The 21,891-nt window shown below is 40.7% G+C and overlaps 1 protein-coding gene across 1 annotated transcript in view; it reads left to right on the top strand.

The window, feature by feature from the left end:
• Positions 1 to 21,891, top strand: part of FHIP2A (FHF complex subunit HOOK interacting protein 2A) — a 50,299-nt gene that overhangs the window by 9,396 nt on the left and 19,012 nt on the right. The window contains exons 2-12 of the mRNA XM_084632962.1: positions 3,669 to 3,747; positions 5,931 to 6,100; positions 8,991 to 9,095; positions 10,540 to 10,662; positions 14,820 to 15,092; positions 15,937 to 16,133; positions 17,413 to 17,527; positions 17,640 to 17,716; positions 17,816 to 18,008; positions 20,026 to 20,195; positions 21,149 to 21,292. Of these exons, the coding sequence (XP_084489088.1) occupies positions 3,669 to 3,747; positions 5,931 to 6,100; positions 8,991 to 9,095; positions 10,540 to 10,662; positions 14,820 to 15,092; positions 15,937 to 16,133; positions 17,413 to 17,527; positions 17,640 to 17,716; positions 17,816 to 18,008; positions 20,026 to 20,195; positions 21,149 to 21,292 (1,646 nt within the window). The remainder of the gene's footprint in view (positions 1 to 3,668; positions 3,748 to 5,930; positions 6,101 to 8,990; positions 9,096 to 10,539; positions 10,663 to 14,819; positions 15,093 to 15,936; positions 16,134 to 17,412; positions 17,528 to 17,639; positions 17,717 to 17,815; positions 18,009 to 20,025; positions 20,196 to 21,148; positions 21,293 to 21,891) is intronic.

Here is a 21,891-nt window from a genome sequence, read left to right as displayed (position 1 = left end):
TTGAACCCCTCCTCTCATTCCTGACTGCCCCCCGGGACTCCTGCCCCATCCAACTACCCCTTCTCCCTGACTGCCCCCGGAACCCCTGCCCCTGACTGCCCCCTGCTGCCCCATCCCACTAGCCCTTCCGGATTGCCCCCCCGAGACCCCTGCCCCCATTTAACCCCCCTGTTTACCGCCCTCTGACCACCCCGACCCCTGTCCACACACTCACCCCCTGACCACCACCCCAAACTCCCCTGACCTCTATCCAACCCCCCCTGCTCCCTGCCCCCTTACCGCCCTACCGCTACAGCTGCGCCACCCAGAGCACCAGGACAGGCAGCCGTGCCGCCCAGCTGGAGCCAGCCACGCCACCGCGCAGCACAGAGCACCGGGTCAGGCCGCGGCTCTGCAGCTGCGCTGCCTGGCAAGAGTTCGCAGCCCCACTGCCGGGAGCATTGCACTGGCCGCACAGTGAGCTGAGGCTGCGGGGGAGGGCCAGGAGCTCAGGGTCTGGGCAGGAGGGTCCTGTGGGCTGGATGTGGCCCGCGGGCTGTAGTTTGCCCACCTCTGCCCTAGGTTATACCGGGGTAAAAAAAATTATGTAGACGAGCCCTTGGTCTAGGGCTGTCCTTGAGGCACTTTTCACCAGCACTAAATCCTCTCTAGCCTAAGAGAAGAAAAATCTAAAACTTTAAAAAGTACTTTCCTTCAGTTTGCTGTCTCCCTCTGAAGAAGTAATTAGTTAGTAGAGGAGTTTCACTCCATCAAATACCCTCCTTTCCTACTCAGCCTGTTGTTTTTCTTCCTCTCAGTCTCTTATATTTTATAAGATTAAGCCATTTTTCAGGGATTTCAGGAGCATGTAGGCCAGGGGCGGGCAAACTTTTTGGCCTGAGGGCCGCATCAGGTTTTGGAAATTGTGTGGATGGCCGGTTAGGGGGGGCTGTGCCTCTCCAAACAGCCAGGCGTGGCCTGGCCCCCACCCCCCTGCTTCTCGCTCCCTGACGGTCTCCCCCGAGACTCCTGCCCCATCCAACCCCCCTGGAACCTCAGCCCCCCTGGAACCCCTGTCCCATCCACCCTCCCTGTCCCCTGAGCGCCCCTGGAACCCCTGCCCCTGACTGCTCCCCGCTGCCCCATCCAATCCCTCCTCTCCTTCCTGTCTGCCGCCCCGGGACCCCTGCCCCATCCAACCACCCCTGCTCCCTGTCCCCTGACCACCACCCCGAACTCCCCTGCCCTCTATCCAACCCCCCCTGCTCCCTGCCCCCTTACCGTGCTGCCTGGAGCACTGGTGGCTGGCGGCGTTACAGCTGCGCCTCCCAGCTGGAGCCAGCCACACAACGCGCACCACAGAGCACCGGGTCAGGCTGGGCTCTGCAGCTGCGCTGCCCCAGGAGCCCCCCCCGCCCCCCTGGAGCATTGTGCCGGCGGCGCAGTGAGCTGAGGCTGCGGGGGAGGGGCCGGGGGCTGGCCTCCCGGGATGGGAGCTCAGGGGCTGGGCAGGAGGGTCCCAGGGGCCGTAGTTTGCCCACATTTGATGTAGGCTGAGGAAGCAATCCTGCAGTCCTCAATCAGCAAAACTCAGTGAGGCCAATAAGAATTTTAATTGAGTAAGAACAGCAGGATCTAACCCTGAATTACCTTTTCACCTCTAAGAGCAGTCCCTTGAGGGCTGTGTTGAGGCAATTTGTTGGGGGAGAGACAATGTCTGGGAAGCTTGTGACTGCTGCTGCTCTCTCTGTGGATAAATTGTCAGTGCTGGAAATTGAAATCCTCAGTCTGGCACTGGCTTTCAGAAACACTGAATTCACCTAGAAACAGATGAGACTAGAATAGAAGTGGAGAGCAAAATCGCATCAGTCACGGGTGAATTTTTAATATAATCTATTTTAGCATTACTTTTGAAAATAATGTGGGCTGAAAAGCCATGAGGAAAAGCCCTTTATCCCTAAGAAATGCTCTCTGCAACCATTTATGAAGCAAAATTTAGTTCTGATTATATATTATTATAGAAACCAGTACAAATTGATGGCAATAATGGCTTCAGCCACCCATCCCCGGCCAGCAAGGAAAACAAAACCTGATATGTAAAGATGTGTCCTGTATCTTCAGCTACTTCTCTGTTTTGCAGTAACCAAACAAGATGTATAGTAAAATAAATATTCTGCTCAATGAAAGACTTTCAGATGCCTTTTTTTTTGCCTCATGACATTTGGTGCACTAAAATGTTATGAGGTAAAATGTAATGTCAGGGCCCAGAATAGCCTTGGGGGAACAGAAGAGCAGTCAGATAGCAGGGAATGGGTAAATGGTGTGTAAATTCGATTGCTTAGTTGACATTTGGAAGTAAGTGTCCTAACGCTGATCCTGTTAGCCACCATGCACAGTTACTTTTGAATGTCTTTCATTTCAAAGTCTTGCGTACAAAAGGTCAGTAATATTAAGAACTCCTCTTTCCTTCGGCACATGATGTGCTTTCATATATTGGATTTTGCGTTTTTAGCCAAGATAAATGTAAACTTCATTAACTAGAGAAAAACATTGGATGTATAAAATTTTCAAGGGTATGCAAAGGTTTGAGAGCCCTCCATTCCCATTGGCTTATTGGGATTTGAGGCGACTCAAGCCCCTAAAGGGGGAAATTGGAAGCAATGATTTATGGTTTGAAGCCTCAAATTTGAAATACCTAGACATGAAGAATCACAGATTCCAAATCCCACTGGAGTGACAGCCCTTGAGTCTTCTAAGAGGAATATACTGAGCTCCATGGAGTTTGGTCCTTTCCAGTAAGGATGACCTTTCCTCCCATTATTGTGCAGCATTCTACCCAGTGATTATTCAGCTGGCTGCTGCATCCTGGCCTCTGGAGTGGCTGCATTTCATTTCAGCAGTGTGTGGGTGAATTGTTCTGGCGCTCCTTCCTAAGAAGAATTCTGTGTAATGAAATAAAATATAATTAAATAGAGCCTAAGATTGATACATTGAAGGTCTTGAGATTTTTGTTATAGGAGGTTCTATTCCGGTTGTGAATAGCTTTGAATGCCATGTCTTATGTTTGGGCCCACCGGCTGTGCTCCACCGAGCAATTATTGGCAATCCATAGAGAGCGGGGTGGCCATGATACTGGCTTCCCTTGTCTTCAGCTGCTCTTTTGAAATGTCCAGTCTCTTAATTCCAAAGAAGAGCCAGGAAGGCTATAAAAACAGCTGGAAACCAGAAGGAGTCGTCATCCTGTAAATGAAAGGGGGACCTCTTTCAGGGGCTGGAGCTCCTAGCAGCCAATGAGAGAGGAATGTCCTGGGGAGAAATGAGGGAAGCAGCTGGCCAGTGTAAGCAGGGGAGCAGAGGGAGAGAGTGGGAAGGGGAGATGATATGAAGAGCAGAAGCAAAGGAGTGTGATTAATTTTCTTCTTAAAGGATTAAACACTTATATATATATAAATAGTTGGGAGGTACTTTCCTATGTGAGCAATTCCTTTAGTTGCCGAAGTATGTTGTAAAATCACAAATGGGTGTACAGGTGTTTATGAGACAATCTCACTAATAAGATGTGGCCCATGTATGAACAATTTTAGAGCCACTGCTTAGGGATTAAGGATAGAGTCTCCTTCAGTCCTGCAGGAAATGTATTTTGATCATTTCTAACCACTTAGGTTTTTTGTTTTGTTTTGTTTCCATAGCTTGCGCCATCCCTTCCGTTACAAGAAGATTTTGTTTACCACTGGAAAGCAATTACCCATTATTACATAGAGACCTCAGGTAAGAGAACTTTTTTTTTTTTTTTTTTTTTTTGCATCTTCACTATGGAAAGAGGCAAACTGGAACTACCTCAGTGCTGTTTAAAAGTGAAGACTGGGAAATAGCGAAACTGTTTTCATTAAGTAAGTTCCTCTTTCTTTTTCCAAAGTAACAAAAAACATTTGTTTTAAAATATCCTTTATCTTTGATTTACCTTTGACAAAGCACCTTGATAGAGGGTGAACAACAGCGGATGTAATGCCTCATTCCCTGTGCACCTTGTTGAGAATTGTACCTTTTAAGGTCAGACCTAATTTCTGGCTTCACCAGTTCAGTTCACTCTAAACACACATCTGCAGAAATGTAATCCTGATAACCCTTCTCATTTCTGTTGCATTGCCTCTTTTCCTTTTCTTTCCAAGGTTTTACCACGTCTTCACAAAATCACTTTGCAGTCATGTACACTTGAACAATCATTTCTGAAGCCAGTCAGACTTTCATAGAATGCTCAGTACTGGGCATATTTCTGTATTTTATCTTTTTTAATTTTTTTCTCAGATTGTGTCTCTCCTTAAGGTATTTTGAGACTGCAACTGTGAAAGTTCTTACAGATTTCATCCATGTTTGACAGAATCAAACCAAAGTTAATTAAAACTCTAGTGTCTGCCTTCTGCTCTTCTTCATTTAATTTAAAAGCTGGCTGTTCAGTTGAATTATGGCTGTATTTGCTTAATGTAAATCACATTTCCACCATTCCAACAAATACATAAATAATTGTCCTCCTAATCACTTGTTCTAGTCTGTTGTCTTTAAAGACAAATATCACCATGCCCTATGTACTCTTATCTCTGCATGCCTATTAGAGTGGCTATAGTGTTCACAACCTCAGGACTTCTGATTTCTTGTTTAAATCAATATGTACTCAAACTGACATATAAGCATGTGTGGTGCAAAATAAAAATAAATTCAGCTTTGGCTTCTGTACTAAATATTTATTTGCAAAAACCCAAGCTTCCATTCTTGCTGCTACCTCTCCCTCACCACCACCTTCCCCCAAATGAAAATCTGCAAAAAGATCTTGAAAACTATGTGTTTGGATATGCTACCTTTGAAATCAATGGAAATTTTACCTTTACTTCAGTGGGAGCAGGATTAGGTCTTAGAAGCCTTACTTCAACAAGTCAGTCTAAACTAACGGTTGACAGAGAACTGAAATTGCCCTGATGTGGCAATTCTCTTCTGTGACCTTGTTTCCTTTGGCATTCAAATGACCGTTACAGTATTTTAAAGTTATTGCATAAGAAGAAATGACTAATTCCACACTGCGTTAGTTGTCCAATTAAAATATGGCAAAATAAAAATTTGTTTCTAAATTCCTAGAAACACACCAGTGCCATACAACACCTTAGGTTAATTCCTGTTCTCAGTTACACTGGTGCAAATTCAAAGTAACTCCATGGCCTTCAGTGTAACTGAGATCAAAATCTGGCTCTTTTCCTTTATAGAGATCTACGAGCTGAACTGTACTCTGAAATTTGAATAAAACAATACACAGTCTTAACAAAGACGATGTAATAGTCATACTTAAGAATTTTTTTAAAAAATTGAACTGAGCCTGAAGTTTGGATATTCATTATTTGTGAGATTAAAAAAAATAGGCTTCTCTCTGTCTCTCACTCTTGAATGAATTGTTCAAGTGGAAATGAAGTAGATTCTGGATGCTGTCCATAGATTCCAGTCTTGGATTGTTTTGGGACCATCTGACTAGTACAGTCTCAGAAATTTAGTATTCCACACTTTTTTTTTTTCACATTAAGGTTAAACTTCTCTAGTATCTAGTAGTCCACATTTTCAAAAGTGACCAGTAATGCTTTGTATCTATTTTGAGATACGTTAAAGAGACCTGATTTTCAGAGGCATGTGCTCAACCCTCTGGCCCCTTTAAGGTGTCTCAGGTTAGGCATTCAAAATCTCTGTTTCCCTTCTGAAAATATGGGCCAGCATATTTATGTAGATGTGAATTATCTAGTTAATACTCTCTTTACCACTCACTGACTATGTTGTAACAATTTTTTCAGAGGGCTCTTTTAATAGTTATTTTGAAAAACGGCCATGTTTTAAACCAAAGGTTTATAATTGAACTCAAAGGAAAAGGAAAATTTGGTTTTTATTTTTATCATTTTAACTGAATATTTTTTATTTAGATGACAAAGCTCCTGTGACTGATACCAACATTCCTTCTCACCTGGAACAGATGTTGGATATTCTAGTTCAAGAAGAAAATGAGAGGGAATCGGGAGAGACAGGGCCTTGTATGGAATATTTGCTACATCACAAGATCTTGGAGACATTGTACACACTAGGGAAAGCTGATGTAAGTACATCTCAGGCGGTGGGCAAGAGCCTCATCCTTTGAGGTACTTAGGACCTTCAATCCCATTAGAATTATGCCAGTTGAGGATGGTCGACACCTGGCAGGATAAGACCCGTAAACTCTATGAAATCTTGCTGATGATCGTTTGTTTCACATTACCCAAGAATGTTGCTGGAGTTCCAAAGTAATATGAGCAAATGAGTGGTCATTCAAGTCAGCCAAAGTGAAGTAGTATGGTCCATTGGTTAGAGCACAGGACCTGGGAGATGGGAAACCTTGACTATGTGACCTTGAGCAAGAAGTGACTTTGGCTCTCTGCCTGAGTTTTCCCACCTGTGTATGGGGATAATAATACTCACTCTCCTTTGTACAGCATTTTGCTTGGGTGACAAATGCTTTATTAAGTTTTGTTGTTTGTTTTTCTGAAAACAGTTGTGTAGATTACAGAAGCATGCTGTCCCTGATTTAGTGCTCTGAGCTGCAAAAGACATTCAAATTACCCTCCATAAAACAGTCTCTTGGGCACTGTGCTCTTTAGATAATTTAATAAAGCAGAGAGAGGTATGGGTGAAATTCCATATGGCATCTCAAGTCCTCTTTGCTCTGCTCCGGTGGTGCAAAGGGGATTTGAAGCTGCCTTAAGGCACCACCTCAGGTTTTCCCAAACTGTATTCCCACCTCTGTGGTCCCCTCCCCAGCACAGGGCGTGCGACCAGAGCACAAGGAGCTCTCGCAGTCCTGGCTGGTGGAACAGCCCCTTTGGGGATGTAGCATGAGATAAACCAGCCCTGAGTCTACTCTAATTTGTGCCAGTCTAGTTTGATGGCTTACAGCCCCCACAACTGGGAGGGTGTGGGGGACCGAAAGGTGAGTAAAGCCACCTGTGCTCTATGCCCCATTCTGAGTCATGCTATACTGCAATTGGCAGCTTGGCCCTATATATTAAAAAGCCTTTTCAACTTCGTAAAGTTCTGAATTACATGGGACTAATATTTTGTTTTAACTGTAGAGAACTGGATGGCTCAGGACTATCAGTTAGATGGTGATAGCACATAATTAGTACTTTAATTAATGTTTGTACAGTTTCATCTTTTACATACTCTAGTCACCTTAGAGCCTTTCTCATCTATGTCACTGGTAGAAATCTAGCCCAGGTCAGTAGTGACCACTTGGTGTTAAGTTTTCATGGCTATTCTGTGGCCTGTGTGAAGTTTGTTTTGGGACCTCAGTCCATTTCCCAGGAACAGGAAATGTCCTCAAAACTGCCACCGCCACTGTTGGTGCCATTCTTGGCAGCCTTATGTACTGAAAGGCCAAGGATTGACTGGATCATGGAGACTCAGTTACTCTTTCATCCCTCATGGTAGTAACTTCATGTCACGGTGGAAGTCCATCAGTTGGGCAGTGTAAGAGCTTTCACTCCTGCTGCCTGTTCTGAGGATAAACAGAGCACTTCATTCTCCAGGGTTGTCAGTCTTGCACCTTTCACACATTCACTTGATGTTTCTTGTCTTATCTGGTTGGTTCTTATGTGTAAAGATAGTTTTCAGTTTCTCTGAGCCTGGGGGACAGCAATCTCTTCCTTCTGGGACCACCTTTCTCCCAATATTCCTATCAACGTGGCATCTGTCTTGCAGCCTGGTTAATGAGGTGCCATAATACATAACATGGCTGGGGTATTTAATTAGCAATGTATTTATTAGAAATATAGTTGGTTTGATACAACTACAAACTCTGTGAGGAAAACATGATGCAGTTGAGCTGTGTGAAATGCAAAACTGGCAAAGTGCTTTTAAGAGTCAAGAGAAGTCATTACATTTACAAAAATATGTCTGCACAAGTGATTCTTGGACGGCATGTCATTTATACTTTACCATTTGTGAATTACCATTCATACTTTACCATGTGTGGACTAGTTGACCTTTTGAGGTCCCTTTCAGCCCCTACAGTTCTGTGATTCAGTACACCTGAAATAAATACATGGTTCAATGTGTGCAGGGTGTTGCAGTTAACTCCAGTTAGGGAATATTCTCACTTTGTTCTGACTATGGTATGTCTACACAGCAGCTGGGAGGAGTAATTCCCATCTTGGGTAGACATACACATACTCAAACAGAGCTAGCACCCACAAATAGCAGTGTGGCCACAGCAGCTCATAGTAGCCATCTGAATACAATCCTGCCTGACCTCCTGTGTACATACTGAGGTGGCTAATCTAAGCTCCATGGCCACACTGCTGTTTTTAGGCGCTAGCTTGAACAGAGCTAGTGCATGTATGTCTAAACCCAAGCTGCAAATCACACCTCTCAGCTGTTATGTAGATTACAGGCATTTTTGTCCTGGAACAAACATTTGTGGAGTGTCCAGATTAGCATGTACAAGAGTGCTAGGTAATTCAAGCTAACTAGCAGTCAGTTAACTCAAATTTTAAAAAAATCCTCTCATGTAGACAAACCCTAAGTGGTGTGTTAAGTGTGATGATTTTACTTGCAGTAGAGCTGTACCTAAGTTGTTGATATATGATGTTGGGCTTCTGTAGTGGCATAAACTTTCCCACAACCCACTCTCTGTGTTCTGTTATACAACTCAGTTGGCTAGGCATAGGCTCTTAGATGTTAAAAATATCAAGTTTTGTGAAAATAAATATAAATTAAAAGCATGCATTCAATTAATGTAAAGGGTGTGGTTTTTTTAATAAAATAAAGCATGTATAGTTAGCAAGACCTAATATTTTCAGTTGTTTTGGATCAACTATTTAAATTGATCTGTTTATTTATGATAAAGCTGTTCAAAAGGATGTTAATATTATTTCAATTTAATCTCAGCTGTTTTGGATGATCAGCTTGTATGTTGTTTATTTCATCGTTGTTCTATTTCTGTTGTGGTCTAGTGTCCTCCCGGAATGAAACAGCAAGTTTTGTCTTTCTATACCAAACTTCTAGGAAGAATTCGACAACCTCTTCTCCCACATATAAATGTATATAAACCAGTGCAGGTACGGTTCAAGTTTCAAACAAACATTTATTTGTGTATGACAGGCTTTTTGGATGTCAAATGTAATGGTTTCTCTCTTGTGTGGGGTTTCTGTCTGGGGTTTTTTGTTTTTAATCCCCCAGTGCAATAACAAATTACTGATTGGGACCTCTGAGTGTTACTGCAGTGCAAGCAGTAAATAATAATATCTCATGTATACCGGTGTAAATCTGTTGAAGTCAATGTACCTTAATGTCATCAGATTTCAGAGTAGCAGCCCCCAACTAAAACCCCTCCAACGCATTATTAAGGATCTACAACCTATCCTAAAGGATGACCCAACACTCTCACAAATCTTGGGAGACAGGCCAGTCCTTGCCTACAGACAGCCCCGCAACCTGAAGCAAATACTCACCAACAACCACATACCACACAACAGAACCACTAACCCAGGAACTTATCCTTGCAACAAAGCCCGTTGCCAACTGTGCCCACATATCTATTCAGGGGACACCATCACAGGGCCTAATAACATCAGCCACACTATCAGAGGCTCGTTCACCTGCACATCCACCAATGTGATATATGCCATCATGTGCCAGCAATGCCCCTCTGCCATGTACATTGGTCAAACTGGACAGTCTCTACGTAAAAGAATAAATGGACACAAATCAGATGTCAAGAATTGTAACATTCATAAACCAGTCGGAGAACACTTCAATCTCTCTGGTCACGCGATCACAGACATGAAGGTCGCTATCTTAAAACAAAAAAACTTCAAATCCAGACTCCAGCGAGAAACTGCTGAATTGGAATTCATTTGCAAATTGGATACTATTAATTTAGGCTTAAATAGAGACTTGGAGTGGCTAAGTCATTATGCAAGGTAGCCTGTTTCCTCTTGTTTTTTCCTACCCCCCCCCCCCCCCAGATGTTCTGGTTTAACTTGGATTTTAACTTGAAGAGTGGTCAGTTTGGATGAGCTATTACCAGCAGGAGAGTGAGTTTGTGTGTGTATGGGGGTGGGGGGGATGTGAGAACCTGGATTTATGCAGGAAATAGCCCAGCTTGATTGTCATGCACATTGTGTAAAGAGTTGTCACTTTGGATGGGCTATCACCAGCAGGAGAGTGAATTTGTGTGGGGGGGTGGAGGGTGAGAAAACCTGGATTTGTGCTGGAAATCACTTTAGATAAGCTATTACCAGCAGGACAGTGGGGTGGGAATAGGTATTGTTTCATATTCTCTGTGTATATATAAAGCCTGCTGCAGTTTCCACGATATGCATCTGAGGAAGTGAGCTGTAGCTCACGAAAGCTTATGCTCTAATAAATTGGTTAGTCTCTAAGGTGCCGAATGTCATCAGAGAATCTCTTTGAGAAGAGAATTCAGCCTAGAGTGCCTACCAATAGGCTACTGGGTTTCTTCCACTTTTAATTGTCTACTTTTTTCCCCCCCACTCACAGAAATTAATCAGACTTTGCGGTGAAGTTCTAACAGCACCAACAGAAAATGAAGAAATTCAGTTTCTCTGCATAGTATGTGCAAAGCTGAAACAGGATCCATACCTGGTCAACTTCTTTCTTGAGGTATGTTTACAAGTATATTTCAAAACTGGTATATTACAGCCAAAAAATTCCTGAGAAGCAGATTGGTGCTGCACTGGCTGCTTTCAATTAATTGAGTGTCATTTTCTTTAAAGTATTCAAGGGATTTTCTTTTATTTTTATTTTCTATTAGAGAAACAGTCTCATTCTTTTGTTCTGCATCTTCATTCAGAGCTCACATATTTTTCTGCTTGAAACCATGCCTAATGCAACCATTAGAGGGCACTCTCCAAATTAGAAAACGAGCATCTTAGGACTTGTCTACATTACCCGCAGGATTGCCGAGCAGGGGTCGATTTATCGTGTCTAGTGTAGACACGATAAATCGACCACCGAGTGCTCTCCCGTCGACTCCAGTACTCCACCGGAGCGAGAGGCGCAAGCAGAGTCGATGGGGGAGTGTCAGCTGTCGACTCACTGCAGTGAAGACACTATGGTGAGTAGATCTAAGTACGTCGACTGCTGAAGTTCACGTAGCTGAAGTTGCGTAACTTAGATCGATTTCCTCCCCTAGTGTCTACCAGGCCTTAGTCAGTGGGGAAGTAACAATGTCGTGAATGTAACATGGGAGCCCTGCATTCAGGAGTAAAATTGGACTTCTTGCTTTGTTCTTTGCCTCAGGTCATGGGAGAATAAGTGACTATCCCATGAAGCTTTGAATGCACCTTGCAAAATGCTGAGGGCCTTGGGGGATTGGGCCCTTAGTTGGTAGTGATGCATGTGGTCTGGAATGCTAGCCTGAATAGCCACAGTGTTGACTGACATCAGAATTAGAAAGTTTAACAGCAGGAAGATTTGGAAACTTCAGGATACTACTGAATTTAAAAGAGAGTTCTAGGATCACTGAGTTTTGTCTTAGAGCTCAGGCCAAGCCTTAAGAGATTATTGGAAGCTCCAATGTTTCTAATCATAGTAGCCTATGGCAGTCCTCTTCACAACTTCTAGAGGAGAGTTATTTTCACACAGGACATTTTAGATTCATTTAATTGGAATGCAGAGTTTGTTGATTCTGCCAGTCCATGCCCCTAGCCTTTCAGAGGCTCTAATTTGTAACTTGATATCTGTCTCAGACCTTGGAAGACCTAAGAGGGTAAATTCCCAGTATGCCATCTGATACTTATCTTGCAAATTCCATTAACACAGACATAATTTATAGCTGAAACTCTGGTGCATCACTCCAAAACTGTACCTGCAGGTATATCTAAATATAGCATCTTGCTGGAAGTTTGTTTGTGGAGCTGTGCTGTATCTCGTCTATTTCTACAGTTGAAAAAAACCCAGCAGGCACCTATTTGATTCTCTGTTTAAACTATCAGCTTTTTTTCAGTTGTTCTCTAGTGAATTAGTCATTCTATTACAGAAGTTTTCAACTATATTGCTTAACAAGCATTAGGATCAGGGACTAATTGCATAGCTACATCTCTTGGGAAAATAAATTTGCTAGGTGAATGGCAGTTGAAGTAACCTTCTGTAAGCCATTTTTGAATCCTACTTAGATCTTGTGGCAGTGAGTTCCTCATGCTATATGTGTGTGGTGTAAAAGAGTTTCTTTTCATCAGCTTTAAATTAGTTACCACTTAATTTATTGAGTGTCCCCTTGTTTCTGTATTGAGAGGATACACAGAAATGGCTAATTTACCTTTTCTGTCTCATTCATTATTTTATAAACCTCTTACTCATTTCCTTTCTAAATAGTCCTTATCTTTGTAATCTCTTCTGATATGGAAGGTTTTCCATACTGTTGATCATTTCCACTTCCCTTCTCTGGAACTTTTCTATTTCTGCTGTATCTGTTTGGGTGGTGGTGGAGTGACCAAAATTGAATACAATATTCAAAGTAAGGCTCTACCATCAGTTTATAACATTACATTATATTTTCAGTATTCCCTACCCCTTTGGTTACTGCAAGCTAACAAGCTGTGAAGTCACTTAATGATAAAGTGAAGTTGCACCACTCTCAGCAGAATTTGACCCCCCAGTGTTTATCTATGTCATGAAAATGTACAAATGTATTTTTATATTGCCTACTCTCTACTGGGTTTTCTGATCAGGTCACTCAGAGGAGAGCTTTGTAGAAAGCATTGAATATGTATTTTATGTAACCTTTTTTATTAGGTGATTCAGGATCTTGTCCTCCACTCTTGCAGGAGGCAGGTGAGCAGCTAGACTGCAGAACTGCATGACTAGACACATGCAAACTTAAATATACACAAAAACTCTAAATGCATGTGTTCTGATGTACAGAGGCTGACATTACCTGCACCTATCAGAAATAACTGAGTTTGAACATAGCACATCACTCTAAGGGTTCACTTATGGAATTCAAGCCTTCTCATACAGGGGTTATTGTTCTTGATACAGGCACTTCCCATTTATAGACAACAAGAAATAGATCCTAGGAAGTTCAGTAATTTCAGTTTTAAGGATAATGTACATTAACATACTGATTGCTTTGCATCCTTAGGCCTTTCGCAGTGTAAAAAAAAGACCTACTTGTAGAAAAGACAATTTTATGTTCTCTGAAATCATAATCTTTCCAACATACCCCCAAATCATACTTCTGTTGGACCATGAAATAGACTATAAATGTGATCCCTGGGTTACCTCCCCATGGACTTCAGTATATTGGTGCACAGTAGCAATGCAGAACAGTGTCTCCACAAAGAATGCACATCATCTAGGCAAGTGTTCAGAGAATTTTTGTAGTTTGCTGTCTGACTGTCGTGTATTTATTTCCTCCTGGTTTGTGTGTACTAAAAGCTGGTAACCCAACTGGTGACTCTTTTAAATATTTAATGCTTGTGCAATATTTGAAATAACTGTGGCCTTATCATAAATGTCATAGGATCTATAATCTTATTACTGTGATCACTTGAAAAATTGGTCTTAAGATGAAGTCCAGTGTATGAGTCTAATACAGTATTTACTCATCTAGGTCTGTGCCAGAAAAACAGAGAATCCTTACCCCACAACCAATCTCTCACTCGGTCTTGTAGAACACTAATGTAAATATATCTTTTATTTGTACAAAACAGATTTATAGAAAGAAGGCTGGGTCACATTCTTTCAAGGTAACAAAGCAAATGTCCTACAACTCTCAAGAAAGTGTTGTATGAGTACTAGGTGTCCAGTGATAACTTGGTACCCACTCCTTCCCCTCTATGAAATCTACTAGATATCTTTAAAAAATACAAACAGAAAAAAAATATCACTTGAGAGTAGCTCACAAGTCTTAGAGAGGCTTTTTTTTCACTTTGAAGGCAAAATCTCTACAAGTGAAGAATCAGTTTCATTTTCTGATTGGAATCGGAAATGGTGTTTCCATAGTCACAGAGATAAAATGGATTGAGGTCTTGACCTGAAAACCATGTGCTAATGTCAAAAGTTGCCTGCATAAAGTAAATGCGAAATTCATATTGGAGATTGGACTAATCAAATAGTATTCATTTCAGTTGTTTGATATAAAGAACAAGACCATCTCTTTTCATTTGTCTTGGACAAACTAACACAGAAGCAGCCTTAAAATGGTTTGGTATAGAGTTTGGGAGAAATTTTGATAAAGTACAAAATGTGTTAAATTTAAATATTCAGATGCTTCTGCACCTATAATATACTACACAACTAATACATCTGACCTTGTAAAGAGCTACAGTAGAACCTCAGAGTTACGATCCCCAGAGTTACAAGCTGACCATTCAACCACACAGTTCATTTGGAACTGGAAGTATGCAATCAGGCAGCAGCAGAGACAAAAAGAAAAAAACTGAAATACAGTACAGCACTATGTTAAATGTAAAGTACTAAAACAATAAAGGGAAAGTTTAAAAAAAGATTTGACAAGGTAAGGAAACTGTCTCTGTGCTTTGTTTCATTTAAATTAAGATGGTTCAAAGCAGCATTTTCTTCTGAATAGTAAAGTTTCAAAGCTGTAAATTTTTGAAAGAACAATCATCATGTTTTGTTCAGAGTTATGAACATTTCGGAATTATGAACAGCCTCCATTCCTGAGGTGCTCGTAACTGAGGTTCTGCTGTACTTGATGTATGTGTTACATAAACCTTTATTTTCGTAAATTTCCGCTTTAGGGCAAACAGCATTTTGATCAGTATAATCTCCTGTCCTAATGTAATGCTTTTCAGAACAAGTTAAAAGCATTGGCTTCCAAAGGATCAGCAAGTGTAATTACAGAAGACATGCTAAAAGGCCAGGATTCGTTGGTGACAGACATTGGGCAGTCCGTTCAACCTGAAGAAATATCTAATGCTGCTGGAGCGGAGCAAGTAGAGAAGGAAGATGATCTATCCACAAGTCTGGATGAACTAAATGTCACTTCATCACCTGAGGCCTCAGCTATTCGTCTAAACCAAGACTATAATTTAGTGAATTCTTTGCTAAATCTCACAAAAAGCCCAGTGAGTCATTTTCGATTCTACTCAGTGTGGTAAAATGAGTAAAGTGTTTTGGATGTTGCTGGAAGGGAGTCATTTACAATAGATATGCGTGTGTGTATATATATATCATTTAATGCTTAAGAAATCAGATAGCTTTTTTTGGTAGACCATTTCTTTTGCAAATTTCCAGGTGAAAACAAAACAAAAAATTCTAGAAAATGAATTGACTGCAATCTGATATTCATTAGGATCAACTAGTTTAAGGATGTTGTATGCTTCCAAAGCAAGTTGAGTGGTTTAATTATATCACAAAGGAATATGGAAAATGGAAGAAAGGGCTACTTTATATAGCATCAATTAAACCAAAATAATAAACCAAACACACTTTTTGTAAAAGCTTCAGTAGACCTGATTCTGTCTGTGAACTTGATTTCTTGTCAAAACAACCACTATGGGTCTGATTCAAGTCCTGCTGAATTCAAAGGGATCATTTAGAATTAACTTCAAGGGGAACTGGATAAGTAAGGCCCTGTTTACTGTAATGGTATCAAGAGCAGAAAACTTTACATACCCCATAGTTGTAAAGTGATGTTTTACATTAGATTAGGCCCAAGCCAGTGTATACTCTTTAGCACTGGTTATATAAACTTGAATGTTTTATGCTTACCATGTCAATAACCCGCTTCAAAAGAAAGATTCTAAAACAAATTTAGTAGAAATATCTGTTCTAATTTCTGAACACAGAACATCAAGAATCCACTCAGTCCCTTTTTGATTCTGTTTCAAAGATCCTTTGGTTTCTGGTGTTTGATTTCAAATAAATATCGTTCCTGATTTATTTAACTCTTCCATGTCTATTTGACAGGATGGTCGAATAGCAGTAAAGGCATGTGAAGGCCTCATGCTCTTAGTGAGTTTGCCAGAGCCAGCAGCAGCCAAGTGCTTGACTCAGAGCACTTGCTTATGTGAATTGCTGACGGACAGGCTCACCACACTCTACAAAGCCCTGCCTCTGTCCGTGGATCCATTAGATATTGAATCGGTTGAAGCAATTAACTGGGGGTAAGAATATTGTTTCTGTTTTAAATATTTTAGATTACTTTGTACCACATACTGAAACTAAATTTCTGCCATTAGCTAAGACCTCTAGTACAGATAAGGCACCATGCAAGCAGTTTCATTAACAGAATCCAGATACAATATAGTAGTACTCTTAAGACTTGAGACATACGCTGCAGTGATTATTGAGTTATGGGCAGATTCGGCTGCCAGTCCATGCACAGTCAGTCATTTGAGAGCAGCTCTCCCATTGAATTAGATTAGAGATCTGTCTGTGGTATAACTGCAGAATCAGGCCTTGGATTATTTTCCTTTTTGAATGTCAAGGACATAGGAAATTAGTAGACAAACTTTTTGGTGCGTTCAGTGAGCACATGGATCCAAGAGAAACAGGAAGTATCTGTTTGATGAAGGACTGTTTTAACATTTTGGTAGTAAAAGTCAAGAGGGAAAATACAATTATTATATAACTCATCAACATGGGGCAAAAGATAGTAAGCCTGTTGTCCTAACTACTTGTATGTTAGACTCTAAAAATACTTTTTACTTTGGAATTTACTTCCCCATACCATGCCCCAGCATACTGTCTTGGTCCCAGTACTTGATCGTGGTCTGTAAGTTTCTACACAGGAATGATATGTCTGATTTTAAAAAGTTCTTTAGCAGCTAAAGGTGATATAAGATCCAATGGCTGGAAATAGTAACTAAAAATCAAATTGAAAATAAGATGCAATTTTTAATAGGGTAATCCACTGTTAGAACAATTTACCAAGAGATGTGGTGAATCCATCATCACTTGGAGACTTCAGATTGAGATTGACTGTTTTTGAAAAAAATATGCTCTAGTTCAGCCCCAAACTATGGAGTGGGCTTGGTAGTGTTCACTTACGTATTAGAGAAGAATAATCCCACTACCTCAGGAATGACTAGGTCAATTTCTATGGCCTCTGTTACTTGGGAGGTGAGATTAGGTGACCCTTCTGACTTAAAAACCTGTTAAAACATTCTAGGTCCATCCATGTAGAATTCTTCTGCTGGCCATACCAAGTATACTTTAGCATGCCATTGAAATCAGTAGACTGGTAATGATAGCACTGCAGGATTTGTGGAAGACCAGCAGGAAAACTGTTAATATTCCCTCTTTTCTCTCTAATTGCACTCCTGCTCCCATTAAAGCAGATGGAGAATGTTGCCATTGAATTCGGTGGGAGTAGTATTGGGCCCAGTGTTCTTTAAAGGTATCTAAACTAAATATATATATATTTGCTCTTGTGTCCTCCAGTTTGGATTCATATAGCCACAAAGAAGATGCATCTGCTTTTCCAGGGAAAAGAGCCTTGATTTCATTTCTCTCCTGGTTTGACTACTGTGATCAACTTATTAAAGAAGCACAAAAGGTTTGAAATGTTTTCTGGAATAAATATGGGTAATCCAAAACTAGTTTGACAAATAATATTGTTCCACATCTCTTGAGTTTGAAAGGATAACATTTTGTGGCCTCTGTTTTAGACTACTGCTGTTGCTATGGCAAGATCTGTACGGGAACGATTTTTTGTTGGTGTCATGGAACCCCAGCTGATGCAAACGTGAGTAATCTCTTCGCATGTGGAACAGCTGGATAGAAAACAAGTTAAGTTGATATTTTCAGTTGGAATCCAGTAGCTAACATTTAACTTCTTGTTCAGTTCAGAGATTGGGATCCTTACATCAACAGCACTGTTGCATCGTATTGTCCGTCAAGTCACTTCAGATGTGTTGCTGCAAGAAATGGTTGGCTTTATACTTGGAGGACACAGAGAGCCAGAAACCCTGACAGATATCAACAGACATCCATTGCGATACAGGTTAATCGAGCACTGTGACCATATTTCTGATGAGGTGAGAAATCGTCATGTCAATGTGTCTAAAATGCTGCTCTGCTGTGAAAAGTGACTGCAAAAATGGCATTTTGAGGTCCCATGTTTATAGTGTGTCAGTCACTTCTAGCTGAGTTTTACAGGTAAAAAGATGGCGGGTGGGAGGGTTCTAACTGCCAGCCCTACAGAACTTCCCTTGGGAGGTGAAACTTGGTGTTGACTCTGACTAGAGCATCAGATTCTCTGTGCTGTATTTTAACATTATTTGCAGCTATGTATGTCCGTTTGGGGTTGCTTGTACACGTGTTACTGAGGATAGATTCTAGCCCTACATGGGGAGTTGAATTTATAGTTCTATTGATGATGCATCATCCCCTCTCTCCCTTAGTTGTGCTGGTTCTGGAATGCGGACAGATAAAAAGTAGTAAAAACATATTCTTGTCACTAAAGTCAGCAGATAGGACAGAGACTATACACTGTGCAAATGTGTTGACTAAGAAGGTGCTGTCATTCCTTTTATGCCCTGATCCTTAAGCTGTTCTATGTAGAGCCATTTTGAAATCATTTGACTGCAGTTTTCAGAGTAATAGCCGTGTTAGTCTGTATTCGCAAAAAGAAAAGGAGTACTTGTGGCACCTTAGCGACTAACCAATTTATTTGAGCATAAGCTTTCGTGAGCTACAGCTCACTTCATCGGATGCGTAAAAGTGGAAAATGCGGTGAGGATGTTTTTATACACACAGACTATGAAAAAATGGGTGTTTATCACTTCAAAAGGTTTTCTCCCCCCACCCTACAATGGCCCACCTTGATTATCATACACGTTGTAAGGAGAGTGATCACTTTAGATAAGCTATTACCAGCAGGAGAGTGGGGTGGGGGGAGAAAACCTTTTGAAGTGATAAACACCCATTTTTTCATGGTCTGTGTGTATAAAAACATCCTCACTGCATTTTCCACTTTTACGCATCCGATGAAGTGAGCTGTAGCTCACGAAAGTTTATGCGCCAATAAATTGGTTAGTCTCTAAGGTGCCACAAGTACTCCTTTTCTTTTGACTGCAGTGAGGCTCCCACTTGGAACAGCTTGATGAGTCAGCCTTTTCAGAAGAGAGCCACACATCACAAATGCTTGTGTTTGTTAAAGTCCTGGCTTTGTGCTTTCTGTTTTACACCACCCCTTATGCTTAGAGCAGCCTCTCAATTTAAATACTCCAAGCCCCTGCCCTCTGCTTCAGAAAGACCTCCCAAACCTGCCTGAGCTAAGAATCTGTGTCTTTATATGTCTATTTCACCTACCTACTTAAATGCAGCAGCCAATGCTTACAAACCAGGGCACCAAAAATTAGGCACTGAAATTTGTATTTAGGCATCTAAATGAATGAACTGAATATCAGACATACTGAACACCACTCAGATCCTACTGAAGTCAGTGGGAGATGCGGGTGCTCAGTATTGCTGAAAATCAGGCCACTTTTATTTAGGTGTCTAACTTCAGGCATCCTGGTTTGAAATTTTCAGCCTATAATTCCAGCCATAAAATCCCCATGGCACTTTGTGTCAATTCTGTATTGTATCCACTAGTGTTTTTAGGTCTTGATCCTATATCTGGGTCTACACAAGCGCAGGGGCCTGCCCATGTTGGTCTGGTTGTAGAATTAAAGTGTTCGATTGTAAGTTCTTTGGGTAGGGTTACTGTTAATTTGGCACAGTTCTCCTCTTTTACAGAACTGTGTCTATCTGATGCTTTAGAAAAGTTAAAGGTTGTCATGGATAAATGTGTATATTCTTTCTGACTTTTGTGTGGTCTCTTCATCTACATTAATAGATCACCCAGTATGATGATGATCCAGTCCTGATTAGGATATTTGAGTTCCTGACTAGGATATTTGAGTTTGGCTGTAATATGAAAGACTAATATTAAAGAACAATCTCCCATCATGCATAAACACAGCTACTCTTAGTAAGCTAAGAACAGTGGTTTAAGGAAACACTGCTTGCATTTATTTTAATCCTTTATTTTTTTTTTTTATGTTGCAGATCAGCATAATGACTTTAAGAATGTTTGAGCACCTTTTACAAAAACCTAATGAGCACATTCTTTACAACTTGGTTCTAAGAAATTTAGAAGAAAGAAACTACACAGAATATAAACCACCCTGTCAGGAAGATAAAGATGTGGTGGAGAATGGACAGATAGCAGGAGCAGTGTAAGTGTTTCTGTTGTATCGGTGAGGGACTTCACGATGGCTGAGTACACCTTTCACTTTTTATTTTTTAAGACCAATTTTTTTATTTTTTAAGACCAATTTTTCTTCCTTTATCTAGTTGAAATAAAATTGAATGTGGATGACATTTAGTTGTCATCATTTGCCATTTGTGTGAACAGCATTGTAAAGTTTTAACCATAGTCAGTGTAGATTAGTTGTTGCACAGTTTACTCCATGAGCAGCTCACGTATGTGATTAGAACAGTGATAGATGATTGTAAATTAGCAAACTTGTCTTTCTTACATAATAATACACACAGGTTCTGGTTTAGCAATTTGCATAGGCTTAACTTGAAGCACACAAGCAATTCCATTGACTTCAGTGGGGTTGCTAACATACTTATGGTTAGTCATATGCTTAAGTATCTTGCTGAATCAGGGCCACAGTATCTTTAAGCTTCATAGTTTTTCATGAAGCTTACAAACACCCTTTTGTGCTTGGTATATAAGCATTATCCCCTTTTTACAGGTGGGACGAGAGGGCGGGAAATCGGGTCAAAGAGATTAAGGCCCAGATCCTCAAAGGTGTTTAGGCTCCTAACTTTCATTGAAACCAATGGAAATTAGAACTAAATACCTTTGAGGATCTGGGCCTAAGTGATTTGATATGCAGAGGTATTCTGGCATCAGAGCCAGAACCGGAAGTTCCTGGCTCCAGCTCAGACCACTAGACTATGCCTCTCTCTCTCTTTTTTTAAGTTAGTCATCAATTTATAAATGTTGATACTGCATAATAATAATTCAGTGAAGTGGTATTGAAATTGTGATAGTCTAGAATGTGTGCTGGCTGGTCAGAGAAGAAAAATAGAGAATGTGCCTTTGATTCAGAAGGCTTCCTGCCTTCCCTAACATTCCGTGAATTATCTGGTGTCACTGTCTAATGTAAACTTACAGAGACCTGGAAGAAGATCCGTTATTTACTGATCTTTCTCCGGATAACACATTGTCGAATCAAGAGTGGCTAAGTGCTTCTCCTCCCATCAGCCCAGAACATCCAAAAAACGATGGGAAGACTGAAGTTCATAAAATTGTAAATAGGTGAGTTGAAAAAATAATTTTAAAAAGCTGTTTTGTGTGTGTAATTTAAATCAGGGATGTAGTTAGCATAGTGCTGATGTTCTGTGTAACTTGGAGGAATGATGCACCGGAAATAAACTGTTTCATTCAGTAGGCTATTCCATAACGGTTGGTGTTTTATAGAAAGAAAATAAAATAGTTCAACATAAACCAAAAGAGAACAGAAAACCTTTCCAGCCTGAGGTCCATCCTAGGTCTTTGGTCTCTGGAGAGGGTTCAGAGAAGAACTGCAAGAATGATAAAAGGATTAGAAAACCTGCCTTATAGTGATAAGTTTAAGGAGCTCTATCTATGTCGCTTAACAAAGAAAAGGTTAAGATGTGACTTGATCAAATCTTAAGTACCTATATGGGAAACAAACATTTAATAATTGGCTCTTCAGTCTAATAAACAAAGGGATAACAAGATCCAGTGGCTGGAAGTTGAAGCTAAACAAATTCAGACTGGAAATAAGATGTAAATGTATTATAATAAAGATTATTAACCATTGCAGTAATTTACCAAGGGTTGTGGTGGATTCTCCGTGACTGCCAATTTTTAAATCAAAATGTGTTTTTAAA

This window comes from Lepidochelys olivacea, assembly GCF_965140295.1.
Source record: "Lepidochelys olivacea isolate rLepOli2 genome assembly, chromosome: 7".
Taxonomy (NCBI): Eukaryota; Metazoa; Chordata; order Testudines; family Cheloniidae; genus Lepidochelys; species Lepidochelys olivacea.
Note: the sequence above shows the minus strand (reverse complement) of the source record. Positions and strands in the feature narration are given on the sequence as shown.